This window comes from Heliangelus exortis, chromosome 25 (assembly GCF_036169615.1).
Source record: "Heliangelus exortis chromosome 25, bHelExo1.hap1, whole genome shotgun sequence".
Classification (NCBI taxonomy): domain Eukaryota; kingdom Metazoa; phylum Chordata; class Aves; order Apodiformes; family Trochilidae; genus Heliangelus; species Heliangelus exortis.
Genome location: NC_092446.1, coordinates 4,294,871 through 4,308,740, shown reverse-complemented (window position 1 = coordinate 4,308,740; position 13,870 = coordinate 4,294,871). Strand labels below are relative to the sequence as shown.

Below are 13,870 nucleotides of genomic sequence, written 5' to 3'. Positions count from 1 at the left end.
CCAAACACTTCTGCAGCAGCTCCCCAGGGTGGGAACACAGGAGGAAAAACCCCTGGTGGGTTTTCCAGCAGAAGTAGGGTGTGAGTGCAGGTTGCTGTGAATGGGGCAGGGATGTGTCCTCAGGGGCCAGGGGAGGATGAGGGCCTCGTGGCTTCACCACCCTCAGAGTGGAGTGTTTGGGGGAAATCCCTGAGGAAAAGGAGGGGTGATGGAGTTGGTGCCAGGCACCCAGCAGGGATGTGCTACCCTCAACACAAGCTCCCCATGCTGGCCCAGCTCAGGTCCTGCAGCAGCTCTGCAGCCCAGGGAACCCTCAGGCACCATCAGGTTGGGTTTCTTTCCCCCAACAAGAAGTTTTGGGCTTGGCAACAGCCTGGGGGGGGGCCCAGTGAGGCACAGGGATGGGGAAAGGGCTGCAGAGAGGTCCCTTTGCAATTTGGGGACAGCACCAGCAGCACAGACTCGAAGCAGCCCGGGGAAGGTGGCTTTGCTCTGCCACCTGCTGGGGACAGGAGAAAGGAAGGGAAGAGGCAGGGACGTGATGTGGCTGCGGGGCAGAACCAGCCCTGAATGGCTCGGGTTTTATTTTCAGGGGGTGCTGGTGGCAGCGGGTGGGACAGGGACTGCCCTGCCCTGTGACAAGCAGCACAGTGATCAGTGTCCAGCTCTGCGGGCACGGCAGGAACCTGGCACAGACGCTTCCCACACAGGGCTCCCAACTTTTCTCCAGCAGTGTCCTGGGAGCTGGGCAGGCTGCAGCTTTCCCTGCCTCTCCCTGCTCACTCCATGGGCTGCTGCCCCTCCACATCCCGCGTCTTGGAGTTGAACAGTTCCCTGCGGATCTCCGGAGAGATCTGCGGGTGGCTGTGGAACTTGAGCAGCTCCAGCAGAGCCTCCTTCTGTTCCGAGGAGAGATCCTCCTTGTAGCGTTGGGCAAAGGCCAGGAAGCTCTGGTGCCACAGGACGGGCAGGACCCGCTGGTCCCTGCGGAAGGCCAGGAAGTGGAAGACGAGGGCGTCGACCACACGGAAGGGCAGAGCATACTTCTTGTCGATGAGGAGCCGCAGGAAGATGCTGTTGGCACCACTGTACTGCATCTCAGCAATCTTCAGCATGGCTGCACTGGGGGCACAGAGGGAGCAGCCAGGGATTGAGCCACGGAGCAGCAGGCACAGAGGGGTCAAACCCAGCGCTGAGCCTTGAATCCCAACCTCGGAGGGGACCCTCCCACAACCCCCCCAGCCTCTGAGATGCCATTGAGGCTGAGGGACAGATCCGAGGTGTTGCACCCTAAGGGAGAACCACTGCCCAGCCCAGTGCCTCACCTGGAGTGGAGGACAGGGATGGAGCACTTGGTGAGGATGCTGCCGATGATGATGGCTTCCCGCAGCGTGCAGGTCCCTGACTCACAGAGGGGGATGAGGATCCCTGCGGAGGGGGAGGAATAAACATCTCCCTGAACACCCTCAGGCTGCCAGAGCAGAGCAAGATCAGCCCTCAGAAAAGCTCCAAAGGGAGTCCCTACCTTTGAACCAGGCTGCTGGCTTGAAGAGAGCCTTTTTCAAAGCCATGTAGAGGTGGAAATTGAGGCGCTTGTACTCGGCGATGTCGTCCCTGATCCGTGGCAGCAGCACCAGGTTGTAGAACCTCTGAGCCATCCTCTCTTTCAGGTTGGATGAAAATATCCTGGGAAAAGCAAAGCACAGCGTTTGAAGAAAGGAGGCCAAGCCAAGGACAGGCTGGCATTTTGTATGTTGGTTCCACTTATGGAAAAAAAAAAAGCTAAACAAAAAAATCCCACATCAGCAACTCCCAGAGATGACCTTACCTGGTGGCTTGGTACATGGCAGCTGCTGTCCATGCCTCTGGCTCTGTGATGTAGAGGATCTGCTCCCAGTTGGACAATGCAGGAATGATTTTAAATGCCTTGGGGAGTTTTCCACTCCTGTATTTGGACAGCACCTTAAAAGACACAGATACAGACTGGGCTGTGACATAGGGGCACCAACAGCAGGGCCGTGGGACCTGTGCAAGCTGTCACCTCTCTCAGCATCTCTGGTAAAAAGGATGATCCCAAGTCCAATGAAAGGATAGTCCCAGGATCACGCAGAGCATGGAGCTCAGGAGATGCTCACCAAAAACTCTCTGGACCCTTCAATGACTGAGATGACCCAAAGTGCAGGTAACCCAGAAATGGCCAGAGCAGAGGGGATGGGGATGGTCTCTCCGAGGCAGAGCAGGGGCAGAGGTTGGGGGGCTCAGTGCCCTTTGCTGGACCTCAGGACACAGCAGCTTTGGCCATACCTCTCTGACACCCTTGTAGACCTCCAGGACACGGGGATCCAGCTGGGGCATGGGGCATCCTGAGACTTCTGACAGCGCCGTCTCCACCTCCGTCTGCTTCTCCGTGATCTTCTCCATGATGACGTCCGCCAGCGTGCACCTGGGGATGAGCCAGGAGGGGTGCAGGTCAGGGGCTGTTTTGGGACGTGTTGACCCCTGCCCCCTCCCCATCCCGGTCCCTTCTCCTGCCATGTCCTCACCTCAGTGGTGGGTTCTTGTTCATGAACATCTCAATGGCCTTCTCATCCTCGGGGTCCACCTCCACCTCCCCCCCGTACTCCCTGCTCCGTTCTGACACCGCTGCCGCCTTCTCCAGCGAGGGCCACTCCTCATCATCCTCATCTTCATCCTCTGAGCCTCGCACTGCTCGGCCTGGGGGGGTTTGAGCCCTACCTGAGCCTGGGGGTTTGGCTGAGAGTGGGCTGGGGGGGGACCAGGGGTGGGTTGGGAGGGCCAGAAGTGGGTTGGGGAGAACCAGGTGTGGGGTGAAGGACTGGACATGAATTGGGGGGGACCAGAGGTTGGGTAGGAGGACTGGGAATGGGTTTAGGAGAAACAGGAGTGGGTTAGGAGGATGGGAGATGAGTTCGGGGGGAGCAGGGGTTGGGCTGGAGAGAACCAGATGTGGGGTAGGAGGATTGGGAATGGGTTGGGGAAAACCAGATGTGGGTTAGGAGGACTGGGAATGGGTTGAGGAGAAACAGGAGTGGGTTAGAAGGACGGGAGATGAGTTCGGGGGGACCAGGGGTTGGGTTGGGGAGAACCAGGTGCGGGGTAGGATTGGGAATGGGGGAAACACGGGGTGGGCCAAGAGGACTGGGGGGAGCTGGGGGAGGACCGGGGGTGGGTTGGAGGTGACCGGGGGCTCACCCAGCGTCGTGCTGCGCAGCTTGGGGGGTCTGGCGGGGCCGTGCTCAGCCTCCAGCTCCTCCTGCTGCCGCCTCGCCTGCTCCAGGATGCGCCGGGAGAGCCGCGCGTCCACGTATCCCTCCTCCCCGCCATCCTCCTCCTCGGCCGGGCCGCCCCGGCGCTTCCCCCTCGCCGTGGGGCGCGGAGCCGCTTCCTGTAGGATCTGCTCGGCCAGAGGCACCGTGGGACCGGGACCAGGCCCGGACCCCCTGGCCCGTCGGACCTTGGGCATGGCGGCGTGGGGCGGGAGGGGGGGAGGAGCAGCTCGGCCCCCGCCTCTTCCGCCGCAGCCCCCGTCCCCGCCTCTTCCGACGGCGGTTCCGAGCGGTGCGGGATGGGGGTGACCTGGTAGGGGCGGTGGGGATGGGGGTCCCGCCGGGGGAAGGGATGGACGAGCAACCCCGGCGGGACCCTGAGCCCCTGTCCCGGTTGCAGCGTGTCCCAGGTGCCGGTGGCGGAGGGGAAGAGCGTGCAGCAGACGGTGGAGCTGCTGACTCGGAAGCTGGAGGTGCTGGGGGCAGAGAAGCAGGGAACCTTCTGCGTGGATTGCGAGACCTATCACACCGCCGCATCCACCATCGGCAGCCAAGGTCAGCGCTGGAGGGGCCCGGCCCGGGGTTTGCTTCCCCAGATCCATCCTTTCTCCCGCTGCGGCTCCCAGCTCTGTGTCCCCTGGATCCAGGGGGAGTGGGGGGGGTGAGGACACCGACCCGAGGCTTTTTCTCTTTTTTTCTCTCATTTATCGCTCTGCTGCCCGTCCTGCTGCCCCCTGCTCTCCTCCGGGAGAATCAGCATTCCCGGGCTGTGGTCCCGGGGGGGTTGGGGACAGACACCCTGCTTTGGGGGTTCCCATTTGCCTTGGGGTGTCCCTGCCTGGAGGGTTCCCTTCACAGCCATATCCTTTGCTGCCAGTGTATTATTTTTCTGTTGAATTTCATAGTTTCCCGGGGTGGTGGGGAGCAGCTTTCAGAAGGCTGAGTTGTGAGGTACCCCCCAGTTGCTGTGGGAGGACCCCAAGTTCCCTCTTGACACAGTACAGCCTGAAATGGTGGCTTCAAGGTATGGTGTGGCTGCTTTCCTGAGGGGCTGTTCCTGCCCCTTTATCCCTCCCGGACACTTTTTCCACCTCATTTAAAAGCTGTGATCACAACCACGGGGACTCTGCAGCTGCAGAGCTCAGCACTGAGACCTTGCACCCTTGCTGTGTCTGGGAAGATCCATCTGGAGCTACAAGAGCAGCTCTTTGCTACTTTTTCTGCAGCTGGAACTTGCCACATCCATGGAAAGGCTCTTTTGAGCTACAGGGATAAGTGAGAAGGGAGGTGGATGCTTTTTGCTGACCCTCTCCATCAGTCTGCTGAGGATCTCGTGTCCTGCTCACTCTCTGCTCCCTGAGTCATTCTGGGGTCTTATCCTGGGGCTGCAGAAGACTTTTTTTTTTTTTCCACTCTTCAGAAGGAAATAGACTCTGTTCCCTGAGCAGCACGTATGAGTGGTACAAGGAGCCTGGAATTAAAACAAGGACAAAGGAAAAAAAAAAAGCTAAACAGATGTTCTAAAATCCATAAGAAGTGCAGGACTGTTGGTTTGACAGCCCCCAAACCCTCTGTTCTTATTCCAGGGCAGACAGGGAAGCTGATGTATGTGATGCACAATTCTGAGTATCCCCTGAGCTGCTTCGCTCTCTTTGAAAACGGCCCCTGCCTGATAGCTGATGCTAACTTTGATATCCTCATGGTGAAGCTGAAAGGCTTCTTCCAAAATGCCAAGGCCAACAAGATAGAGAGCCGGGGCACCCGCTACCAGTACTGTGACTTCTTGGTGAAGGTGGGCACGGTCACAATGGGGCCCAGTGCCCGGGGGATATCTGTGGAGGTAAGAATCATCTTTGAGAGGTGTAAAATACAAGTGCAAAGAGGGAAATTCCATGTTGGAGGCTAGATGAGAAATCCCCCATCCCTTTCAGGACTGAAAAGGGCGAAGTGGAATATGTCAGACCCCAAACATCTTGGTGTATTGGTGCCCAGCTGTCTTGGAGATAACTGAGAATTAGATGCTTGAAATTCCCATCCCATGCCATGGGCAGGGACACCTCCCACCAGCCCAGGCTGCTCCAAGCCCCATCCAACCTCCAACACTGCCAGGGATGGGGCAGCCACAGCTTCTGGGGGCAACCTTGGGCTCAGCACCCTCACCCCAAAGAATTTCTTCCTAATGTCCAACCCTCTTCCAGTTCAAAGCCATTTCCCCTTGTCCCATCACTCTGTGCCCTAATAAAAAAATCCATCCTCGTTACTTGTCCATAGTCAGACACTAAATATTCCCAGATTTTTTTTTTTATGAAGAGCATTCTCCAGTGAGGCAGAGAGAGGGCAGCACTTTGCCTCCTGCCATGAGCTGTGGTTTCTCTTGGCAGGTGGAATACTGCCCCTGCGTGATAGCCAACGACTGCTGGAACCTGCTGCTGGAGTTCATGCAGAGCTTCATGGGGAACCACACTCCCGGGGTTCCCTCTGTCTTTGGCACCAAGCACGACAGCATCTACAGCCCCTCTGACACCATGGGGCAGTACATGGAGCTCTTCAACAAGATCCGCAAGCAGCAGGCGGTGCCGGTCGCAGGGATCAGGTGAGGGGAGCCCAGCTCAGAGCAGCTGCATCCTCTGCCTGCCCCGGGAAACCCCCTCCAAAAAGCAGCACTGGAGGCAGCCCAGGGTGGGTTGTTTGGTTTTTTTCACTTCTCTTTTCCCTTTTTCCAAGTGGAGGTTTTCCTCCGTGGGTATTTCTCCTTGGCTTCCTGTGTGGGTTTGAGTGTGGTTGGTTCCAATGGGTCCAGCACTTGGTGCAGGGGGTTGGTGTTCATCAGGAGGAAGGAAAAGGAGAAATCCCACCAAAATACACTTGAGGGCAGAGTTTCCTTGCCTACAGGCAGCTACATGGGAGATTATTTCTTTAATTATTATTTTGTTTTGGATATCCGTACAGAAGTGTCTTGTTATTTTCATCAAAATAAAAAGTTATATTTTGGGAGGAGGTGGAGTGTTTCTCCACAGCAAGTGTTGTGCTTTTTTGTATTGTTTCTGTGCAGCTATGGAAGTTTTCTTTTGTGTGGAGATAATTCTTCAGCAGAGTTTTCTCTTTGATTTGCTTCAGCAGCTTTGTACCCCTTGAAGCAAAATAATTTCCTTGTGGCAAAATGCACAAGAATTCTTGCATTCCCCTCATGGGTACGTCCTGAGTTTCCCTTCATTTTAATACCTGGGTATTAAAATCTTTAATATTTTAATACCTGGGTATTAAAATCTCCTACCACTCAGCTGAGGCTGATGAAGCCTCACAATAAATGTACAAACAGGCCTGGGAGGAGCCCTCTCACACAACAAAATGGAACACAAACCACTTTACCTCATGGATGGGAAGGTGTCCTTTCCAAAATCCATCATGGCCAGACCTGGCTCCCAAATACAAGGAGTGACCACTGAAAACTCCTGCTGGGCCTCATCCTCCCCACAGCACCCACAGCACCACCAACAACCAGCTCCAGGTTTGCTTCAGTACCCAACCCCCCAACCATTCCACCCCTCTCTCATTTTCACCAATTTTGGCTCCAAAGTTCCAAATTTCTGCACCTGAACCCACCCCAGGGTTGGGACTCTCCCAGCAGCCTCCTGAGGGGTGGGTTTTGGGGGGGGGAGCAGCATTTTAGGTGCCTGAATCCCCCACAGCACCCAATGATGGGCTCGGGGTGGGGGGTTTGGGTCCTGCCCAGCTGCAGCTTGTGGGGCTTTGATGGGGTCTCTGAGTTCCCACAGGATCCTGAGGAATGGGAGGGCTCAGAGTGGGAGCTGCAGCCCAAGGAGCTCAGGGCTGGGTGTTTTCCATCCCCTCTGCTCCCCTCCCTCCCCAGCTGCCTTGTTAAGGAAAAAAAAAAAATAAAAATTTTTGCATGTAATTAATGTATATAAATAAATACATTGTGTCGGGAGCAGAGAGCTTATGGCAGGGTGTAGGATTTAAGCTGCTGGGGGAAAGAAAAAAAAACCACCCAGCCCAACCCCTTTGCCCTTGCAAAAAGCTCGACTGAGCATCCGAGGGACCAGAACAATGAAAAATCACTGGATCCTGCTGTTGGAAACCTTTAAAATGAGCATCAGAGCCAGTTTCTTAAAGATCAACACAACACCAAGAAATTCCATTTAATAATTAAAAAAAGACAATACAAAATGCAAACATTTCTTTTTTACAAAGTTCAGATACATTTTTTTAATTATTTTTTTTTCTTTTACTCAAGTGCAAATAACTTCATGAACTACATCTTTCTCATGTAATCTTTTTTTTTTTTCTTCTTTTTTTTTTTTTTTAATTTTTTTATTTTGCTGGCGATGGTAAAAGTCGTGGCCCACTGCAAAAGGCAGATATAAATATTCCAACATGAAAAAAACAAAAACCACCAAAAAAAAACCAAAAACCAAAAAAAAAAACAAAAAAAAAAACCAAAAAAAAAACCCCCAACAACCAACAACCCTTTTTTCTGTTCATTGCATCCCAACATTCAGTCCAGCTGGGGCAGGGATGCTGTTTTCAGCCTTTCAGACCTTTCCTGGGTCCTGGATGGGGGTGACAAGAGGGACAGCTCTGCAGTGGGGTGGTTCTGGTGGCCCTGTGGGCTTTTTTGGGGTTTAATTTGAGGTGTTTGGTGAAGAGGTGATGTTCCCAGGTGTCTTGGGCTGCCTGGGGGCTGAGTGGGGTGAGAGCCAGGACACCCCCAGAGTCCCCATTCCCAGCAGGGTTGGATAACAGTGATCCCAAGGAGAAATCACAAAGAATGAGCAAACTCCTCAGAGCAGAGCAGCTGCCTCACACCAGGGTTAACTCATCCTCAGGTTGGTTTTTTTATGTTTTTTTCTGGTTTGCTTTGGGGGGGTTTTTTTGAGCAGGGGATTGTTTTTTGAATTGTTTTTGTTGCTTTGTTTTCGGCCTTCCAAATCTGAAAGACCCTTTCAATGGTCACTACTGCCCCACAGCAATATAAAAAAACAAAAAAACAAACCAAAACCAACCAAGCAACCCTTCCAAATCCCTGCAACAGCTTTTGTGCATCAAAGCAGCTGCTTCCAGACACCAACCAAGTGACAAAACAGCTCAAGCCCCAGATGTGGAGCTTCCAAACCATCCGGGAGCTGGGGAGGCAGGAGGGGTAAATCCACAGCTGGGATCCATCAGGAGAGACTTTTCCAACCAAAACATCTTGGGGACAAACCTCAGTGCTCACCCAGCCCGTGGACCCTACCAGAGCCCAAAAGAAGCTCCTGGAGCATCCATGGAGTGAGGAGGGAAGAGGGGTGAGCAGCTGCCTCCTGGGGGGAGGATGTGCAGAGCAATAAATCATCATAGAACCAATAAATAAATAATTGGTTCCTTAAGAGCAAGGATTGCCCCAGATGTGGCCGAGGGGACAGTGAGAGTCAAGTGGGGATGGGAAGGGACCTGCAGAGAGGAAATCTTCAGGCAAGACCCCCCCCTGTTTGGGGGGTGCAGGGAGGGGAGAGCTGAGAGCTGGAGAGGGCAAAATGCTTGGGGAGGAGGAAGATGGGTGGGGGGTGGCATCAGTCACCTGTCCCCAGGGGTCCTGTCCAGCTGTCTGCAGATGCCAGGGGGTCAGACCCCTCGGTGACACCCACCTGGCAAGTGGAGATGAAAAGGGGGTGCCAGGAGGGGATCCCCCAGGGAGCTGCTCCCTGCAGAGCTCTCAGGCAGAGAGGGACAGAACCACCCAAGGGAACATGGAAGCTCAAAGCTTCCCCAGAGCTGGGGAGGACAAAGCCCCCCAGGCCTGGGGGGAGATTTTGGAGCTCTCCTGCTGGCGTGTCCCCCAGACCCTTCCTTGGGACCTGTCCCAGCTCTCCCCTGGGTCTCTGCTGGTCCCTGAGCCCCTGCAGGGAAACAAAATGTTTTGTGACAAGCAGGTGACAGCAGAGTTTTGCATCCCCCTTGCAACCCTCAAACTGTGGAAAATCAACCCCAAGGCACCCAGCCCCCACCCGGCTCCATCTCCTCTGGGGATGGACCCAGACACCTGGAACCCTCAGGAAAAACTCACCCATCACAGGCTGAGCAGCAGAGGCACCATCTGCCCCCAGATGAGTTTTGAGCAGGGACAAATGCAGCAGAAGAGGTTGCAAGGCCTGAAAACACCATCCTGCCAGAGAGCTGCAGCCCAGGGCTGGGTTTGCTTTGGGTGGGTGGGTGGTTGTTGTTGTTGGCTTTTTTTTTTTCCTTCTTTTTTTTTTTTTTTTTTTTTTTTTTTTGTTACAAACGCACATTCTCATTTCTCAGGCAGGTATAAATATTGTCGTTTCTAGTAGAAAAAAAACCAAAACAAACAAACGAACAAAAAAAAAAAAAAACCAAACAAAGAAACAAAAAACAAACCACAAAACAAAACCTTCCCTCTAAAATAATATAAAGAAGACTCAAATGATTGCACTTAATACATATGAAAAAGGTAGGAAGGAGGATATCCTAGTGCACAAACATTTACTCCTGCTCTTCACAAAGCTTGCTTTTCCGAGTTACTCTTTGGCAGAGCTTGTAAGGAAGTCTGGTTTCTTGGCACAAGTGTCTGGGATGGGGTGGGGGGTGGGGGGAGAAACAAACAAAAAAACAAACAAACCCAAAAAAACCCAAAAGGGAACCCGGCTGAAAGTCCTTCTCCTTTGCTCCCTGCTCTCTCCCGTGCCGCCAGACATTGTTCTCCGTGGCTTGGCTCTGCTCTCCTCCCAGCCCCCGTGGAGCTGTGCCCATCTCTCTCCTTTCATTTGGCTTTTTCACCAAGAAGGCTTTGTCAAAAAAAATTCCTTTCTCTCCGCCGCGAAGCAGCCCAGGAGCAGGCGAGGGATTGGGCGTCACCTTCTCGCCATCCTCTCTCCCACCTCGGTGGCTCGGAAGGACAAGGACCCCCCCGATGTCCCAGGGCACCAGGGAACAGGGACAGACCATGCATGAAGGAACCCAAAGGGGGAACAGATGCCAGCGAAAGGCCCAGAGCTTTGGTTTCCTAAACTGAAGAAGATGCTGCAGAGGAGAGGGGAGGCTTCGCTGGCTGAGTCCAAAGCTTTCCCCGTCCCCGGGGAGAAATCGTGGGGGGACATCTGGAGGGTGAGAGGTGGTGCTGGTCCTGCTGGAGCTGAGCAGAGGAAGGAGAAAATTGGAAAGGAGAAGGAAGGGAGAAGAGGTTTTCCTTGGCTGCGGGGGGGGGTGCGGGGGGCTATTTGTAAGGCCGCAGGAAACTGGAGACTTTGGAGCGGAGGAGTTTGATGAAGGAGCGGGGCAGCATCTCCTTGTGCTTCTCTGTGTACTTGAAATAGTTCTGGGGATGTGCCAGCACGTCGAAGAAAGCTTTGATGAGCTTCTTGTCCTGTGGAGGGAGCCAAAGAGGAGGGAGAGGTCACCATCCATCCCACCCTGTGCCCCCCCGTGGTGGCTCCGACCCGGAGCTGGGAGGGCAGGGGTGGCACAGCCGAGGGGAGGGAAGGACATTTCCTGCCGGGCAGCAAGGACCTGGGGGGGGAAACGCTCACCTTGAGGATCTCCTGGTGGTTTTCAGAGGCGTAGAGCCTGCCGTCCCTCACGATGTCCTCCACCAGCTGCTCATAGTCCTCTGCAACCCCCGGCCAAAAAAAAACCAAAACAAACCCCAAAACCACAAGGTCAGGACACGAGCTGCCACTTGTCCCCACGCCTCTGCTCCTCATCCCTGAGTCTGCTCCCCAAAAAACACACGGGATGGGGGATGACCCGGGTACCAAACAGGGCAGGGGACACTGGCACAGGGGATGGTGACCCCTCCAGCCTGTGCTCACCGTCGTAGGTGACGTAGGGGATCTGGAAGCCCCGGGCACTGTTGGCTTCACTGGTTTTGAAGTTGATCCAAAGCTTCCGGGAGCGGGCGGTGAAGGCAATGGGTCTCTCGTAGGTCTGGCACGTCTCGTAGGTGGTGATGGAGGATGGGGAGGCTGTGGGGAAGGGTGAGGGGCTGGGTGATGCTGGGTGCCCATCAGCAGAGTTGCCCCCAGCTGTGCTGAAATGCTCCTGGCAGAGGAGGCACCTGGGAGGGGGATTGGCCACGTTGGGTGAGGCTGAGCCCCAGCCCTCACGTTGGGTACCAGGGATGCTGTTATTCCTTCCTTGCTTTGGGAAGGCCTCAAAGGGGCTTTTTACCCTCCCTCCCCCCAAAAAAGAAGTGCTGAGACATGGCTGTGAAACCAGGCCACACTTAGCCCATGCACATCTCCCTGATCCAGGAAGACACTGGGGTGATGCTGATCCCTCTGCTCAATTCCCAAACTCCCAAAATTCCACCCAGTTCCCAAAAATTCCAACACCTGAAAGGAACCTACAGGAAGGCTGGAGAGGGACTTATAAGAGTGTTCAGTGACAGGGCAAGGGAAAATGAGTTTAAACTGAAGGAGAACAGGTTTAGACTGGATCTTTGCAAGAAATTCTTCAGTACAGGGGTGGTGAGATGCTGGAACAGGCTGAAAGAAACTGTGGCTGCCCCTGCTTGGGGGTGTTCAAGGCCAGGTTGGATGAGGCTTTGAGCAACCTGTGCTGGATGAGAGGTTGGAGTGGATGCTCTCTACTCTGGAGCAGATTCCCCCCTCTACTCTGCTCCCACCTGGAGTACTGGGTCCACTTCTGGAGTCCCCAACTCCAGGGAGGGAAGGACACAGAGCTCCTGGAACATGTTCAGAGGAGCCGCTGAAATGCTCAGAGGGCTGAGCAGCTCCCTGGGAAGCCAGGCTGAGGGATTGGGGTTGTTCAGCCTGGAGAAGAGGAGGCTCCCAGGTGAGCTCAGAGCAACCTTCCAATATCTGAAGGGGCTCCAAGAAAGCTGGGGGAGGGCTTTGGACACGGGGGGGTAGGGAGAGGACAAAGGGAAATGGGTTAAAACTTGAAGAGGGGACAATTAGGTTGGACATTAGGAAAAAATTCTTTCCTGTGAGGGTGGTGAGATGCTGGAACAGGTTGCCCAAGGAAGCTGTGGCTGCCCAGAGGTGCCCAAACCCCCCAGCCCCAGCCCAAGCAGCCCTGTAGAAACTGCAATTAAATAATTCCCTGCATCCTCACCCAAGTTGGTTTTGCCACATTGCAAAATTTCTCTCCCCCGGAATATATTTGCCTTGTGTCCTACCCCAGGATGTAACTGATAAGGGGACACAGTGATAGGATAAGGGGGGAATGGCTTTAAGCTGGAAGTGGGGAGATCGAGGTTGGGCATCAGAAGGAATTCTTTGGGGTGAGGCCCTGGGTGCCCCCAGAAGCTGTGGCTGCCCCATCCCTGGCAGTGTTGGAGGTTGGATGGGGCTGGGAGCACCCTGGGCTGGTGGGAGGTGTTAGGGTGGCACTGGGGGAACTTTAAGGTCCCTTCCAACCCAACCCATTCCATGATTCTCTGATCTCTAAGGTCCCTTCCAACCATCCTGTGATTCTCTGAGCAACCCCCCCTGCTGTCTCACACCTTTCTCCCTTTGCAGCAGGCAGCTCCAGCCCAGCCCCAGCCCGTTCCTCCCCGGGTTTCTCTCGGTTACCTACAGTTTTTCCGCATGACCAAGACGTCTCCGCACTCGTCCTCGGAAGGGAGGAAGATCTCTGGCACCACGATGAGGATCTTGCGTTTGGGGGGGGGGTTGATGTTCCAGGTGCACTCGATGTTGGCAGGGTAATTCCCAGGGTAGTTGGGGGACTCGATGTAACCCGTGTATTCCCCCAGCTCCCCCCCGCACTGCCGGTCTGCAAGGCATGGAGAGCCTGTTCAACTGGGAACCAGTGGTGTGGGCACTGGGATGGCATGAGGTTTACTGGGAAAGGGGGGGGGAGAGGGAGTGCTCTATTAGCACCCCTCCACGCATTCTCCCCCCTCCCCCGCTCCCAATCCTGTGTCTGCAGCAAGCACAGAAATGATAAAAAAATTTCCATTTTAGGGGAATTTTTTTTTTTCAATATTTTGGAGGAAAGGGCCGTGCCTGTCGTCCCCCTCCCCCCCTTCACGCCACCCCAGAGCTCTCCTACTTTTGCACTGGGACACGGAGGTGGAGCCATCGAAGTCAGTGGTGGTGTTGCCAGGACAGGAGATGCAATAATTCTGTCGGAAATCGGGCTGGTAGGTGCCCAGGGCACAGCGGATGCAGCGGTGGACGCTGGTGTTGTAGTAATGCCCGGGGGAGCACTGGACTGGGGGGGTCAGAGAGCACAGGGGGGGTTGTGTCAGACACCCACACGCTGGGTGTTCCCCCCCTCTCCCTTAGGACCAGCTCCCACCTACCTTTGGTGTCACAGTCCTGGAAGGAGAGGGCTCCCTCGTGGCGGGTGGTCAGGCCCCCCCCGCAGGGGAAGCAGAGTGCCCGCCCCACCTCGGGCTGGTAGGACCCTCGGGGACAAGGCTGGCAGGGCTTGAAGCCATCAGCTGAGTGCTGGCCAGGGGGACACTGACCTGTGGGCACAGGCAGGGCTCAGTCCTGACATCCCCCAGGCCCAGGGGTTATGCTCTCCGTGCCTGGCTCCCTGCCCCAGCCCCCAGCCTTGGCAGCATCAATAAATCCGGAGCAATTCCTGCTCTC

At 55.0% G+C, this 13,870-nt stretch overlaps 3 protein-coding genes across 4 annotated transcripts in view; 1 reads left to right on the top strand and 2 right to left on the bottom strand.

The window, feature by feature from the left end:
• Positions 1-544: 544 nt before the first annotated feature.
• BYSL (bystin like) lies at positions 545-3,533 on the bottom strand. The gene is made up of 7 exons (XM_071768761.1): positions 3,214-3,533; positions 2,544-2,715; positions 2,305-2,443; positions 1,829-1,962; positions 1,526-1,686; positions 1,326-1,428; positions 545-1,122 (listed from the first exon to the last, which is right to left on the bottom strand). The coding sequence occupies exons 1-7, from the start codon at positions 3,482-3,484 to the stop codon at positions 780-782; spliced, it is 1,323 nt and encodes a 440-aa protein (XP_071624862.1). The 5' UTR covers positions 3,485-3,533; the 3' UTR covers positions 545-779.
• Positions 3,495-6,307, top strand: MED20 (mediator complex subunit 20). The gene is made up of 4 exons (XM_071768765.1): positions 3,495-3,600; positions 3,688-3,842; positions 4,874-5,127; positions 5,669-6,307. Exons 1-4 carry the CDS (start codon positions 3,587-3,589, stop codon positions 5,882-5,884), a joined length of 639 nt encoding a protein of 212 aa, XP_071624866.1. The 5' UTR covers positions 3,495-3,586; the 3' UTR covers positions 5,885-6,307.
• A 3,254-nt stretch (positions 6,308-9,561) lies between these two features.
• Positions 9,562-13,870, bottom strand: part of SCUBE3 (signal peptide, CUB domain and EGF like domain containing 3) — a 35,469-nt gene continuing 31,160 nt past the window's right edge. For both annotated transcript variants that reach the window (XM_071768426.1, XM_071768425.1), the window contains exons 18-23: positions 13,576-13,743; positions 13,323-13,484; positions 12,846-13,043; positions 11,114-11,266; positions 10,832-10,911; positions 9,562-10,668 (exon numbers count right to left, since the gene is read on the bottom strand). In XM_071768426.1, coding sequence (XP_071624527.1) covers positions 10,519-10,668; positions 10,832-10,911; positions 11,114-11,266; positions 12,846-13,043; positions 13,323-13,484; positions 13,576-13,743 — 911 coding nt within the window. In that variant the 3' untranslated portion in view covers positions 9,562-10,518. The remainder of the gene's footprint in view (positions 10,669-10,831; positions 10,912-11,113; positions 11,267-12,845; positions 13,044-13,322; positions 13,485-13,575; positions 13,744-13,870) is intronic.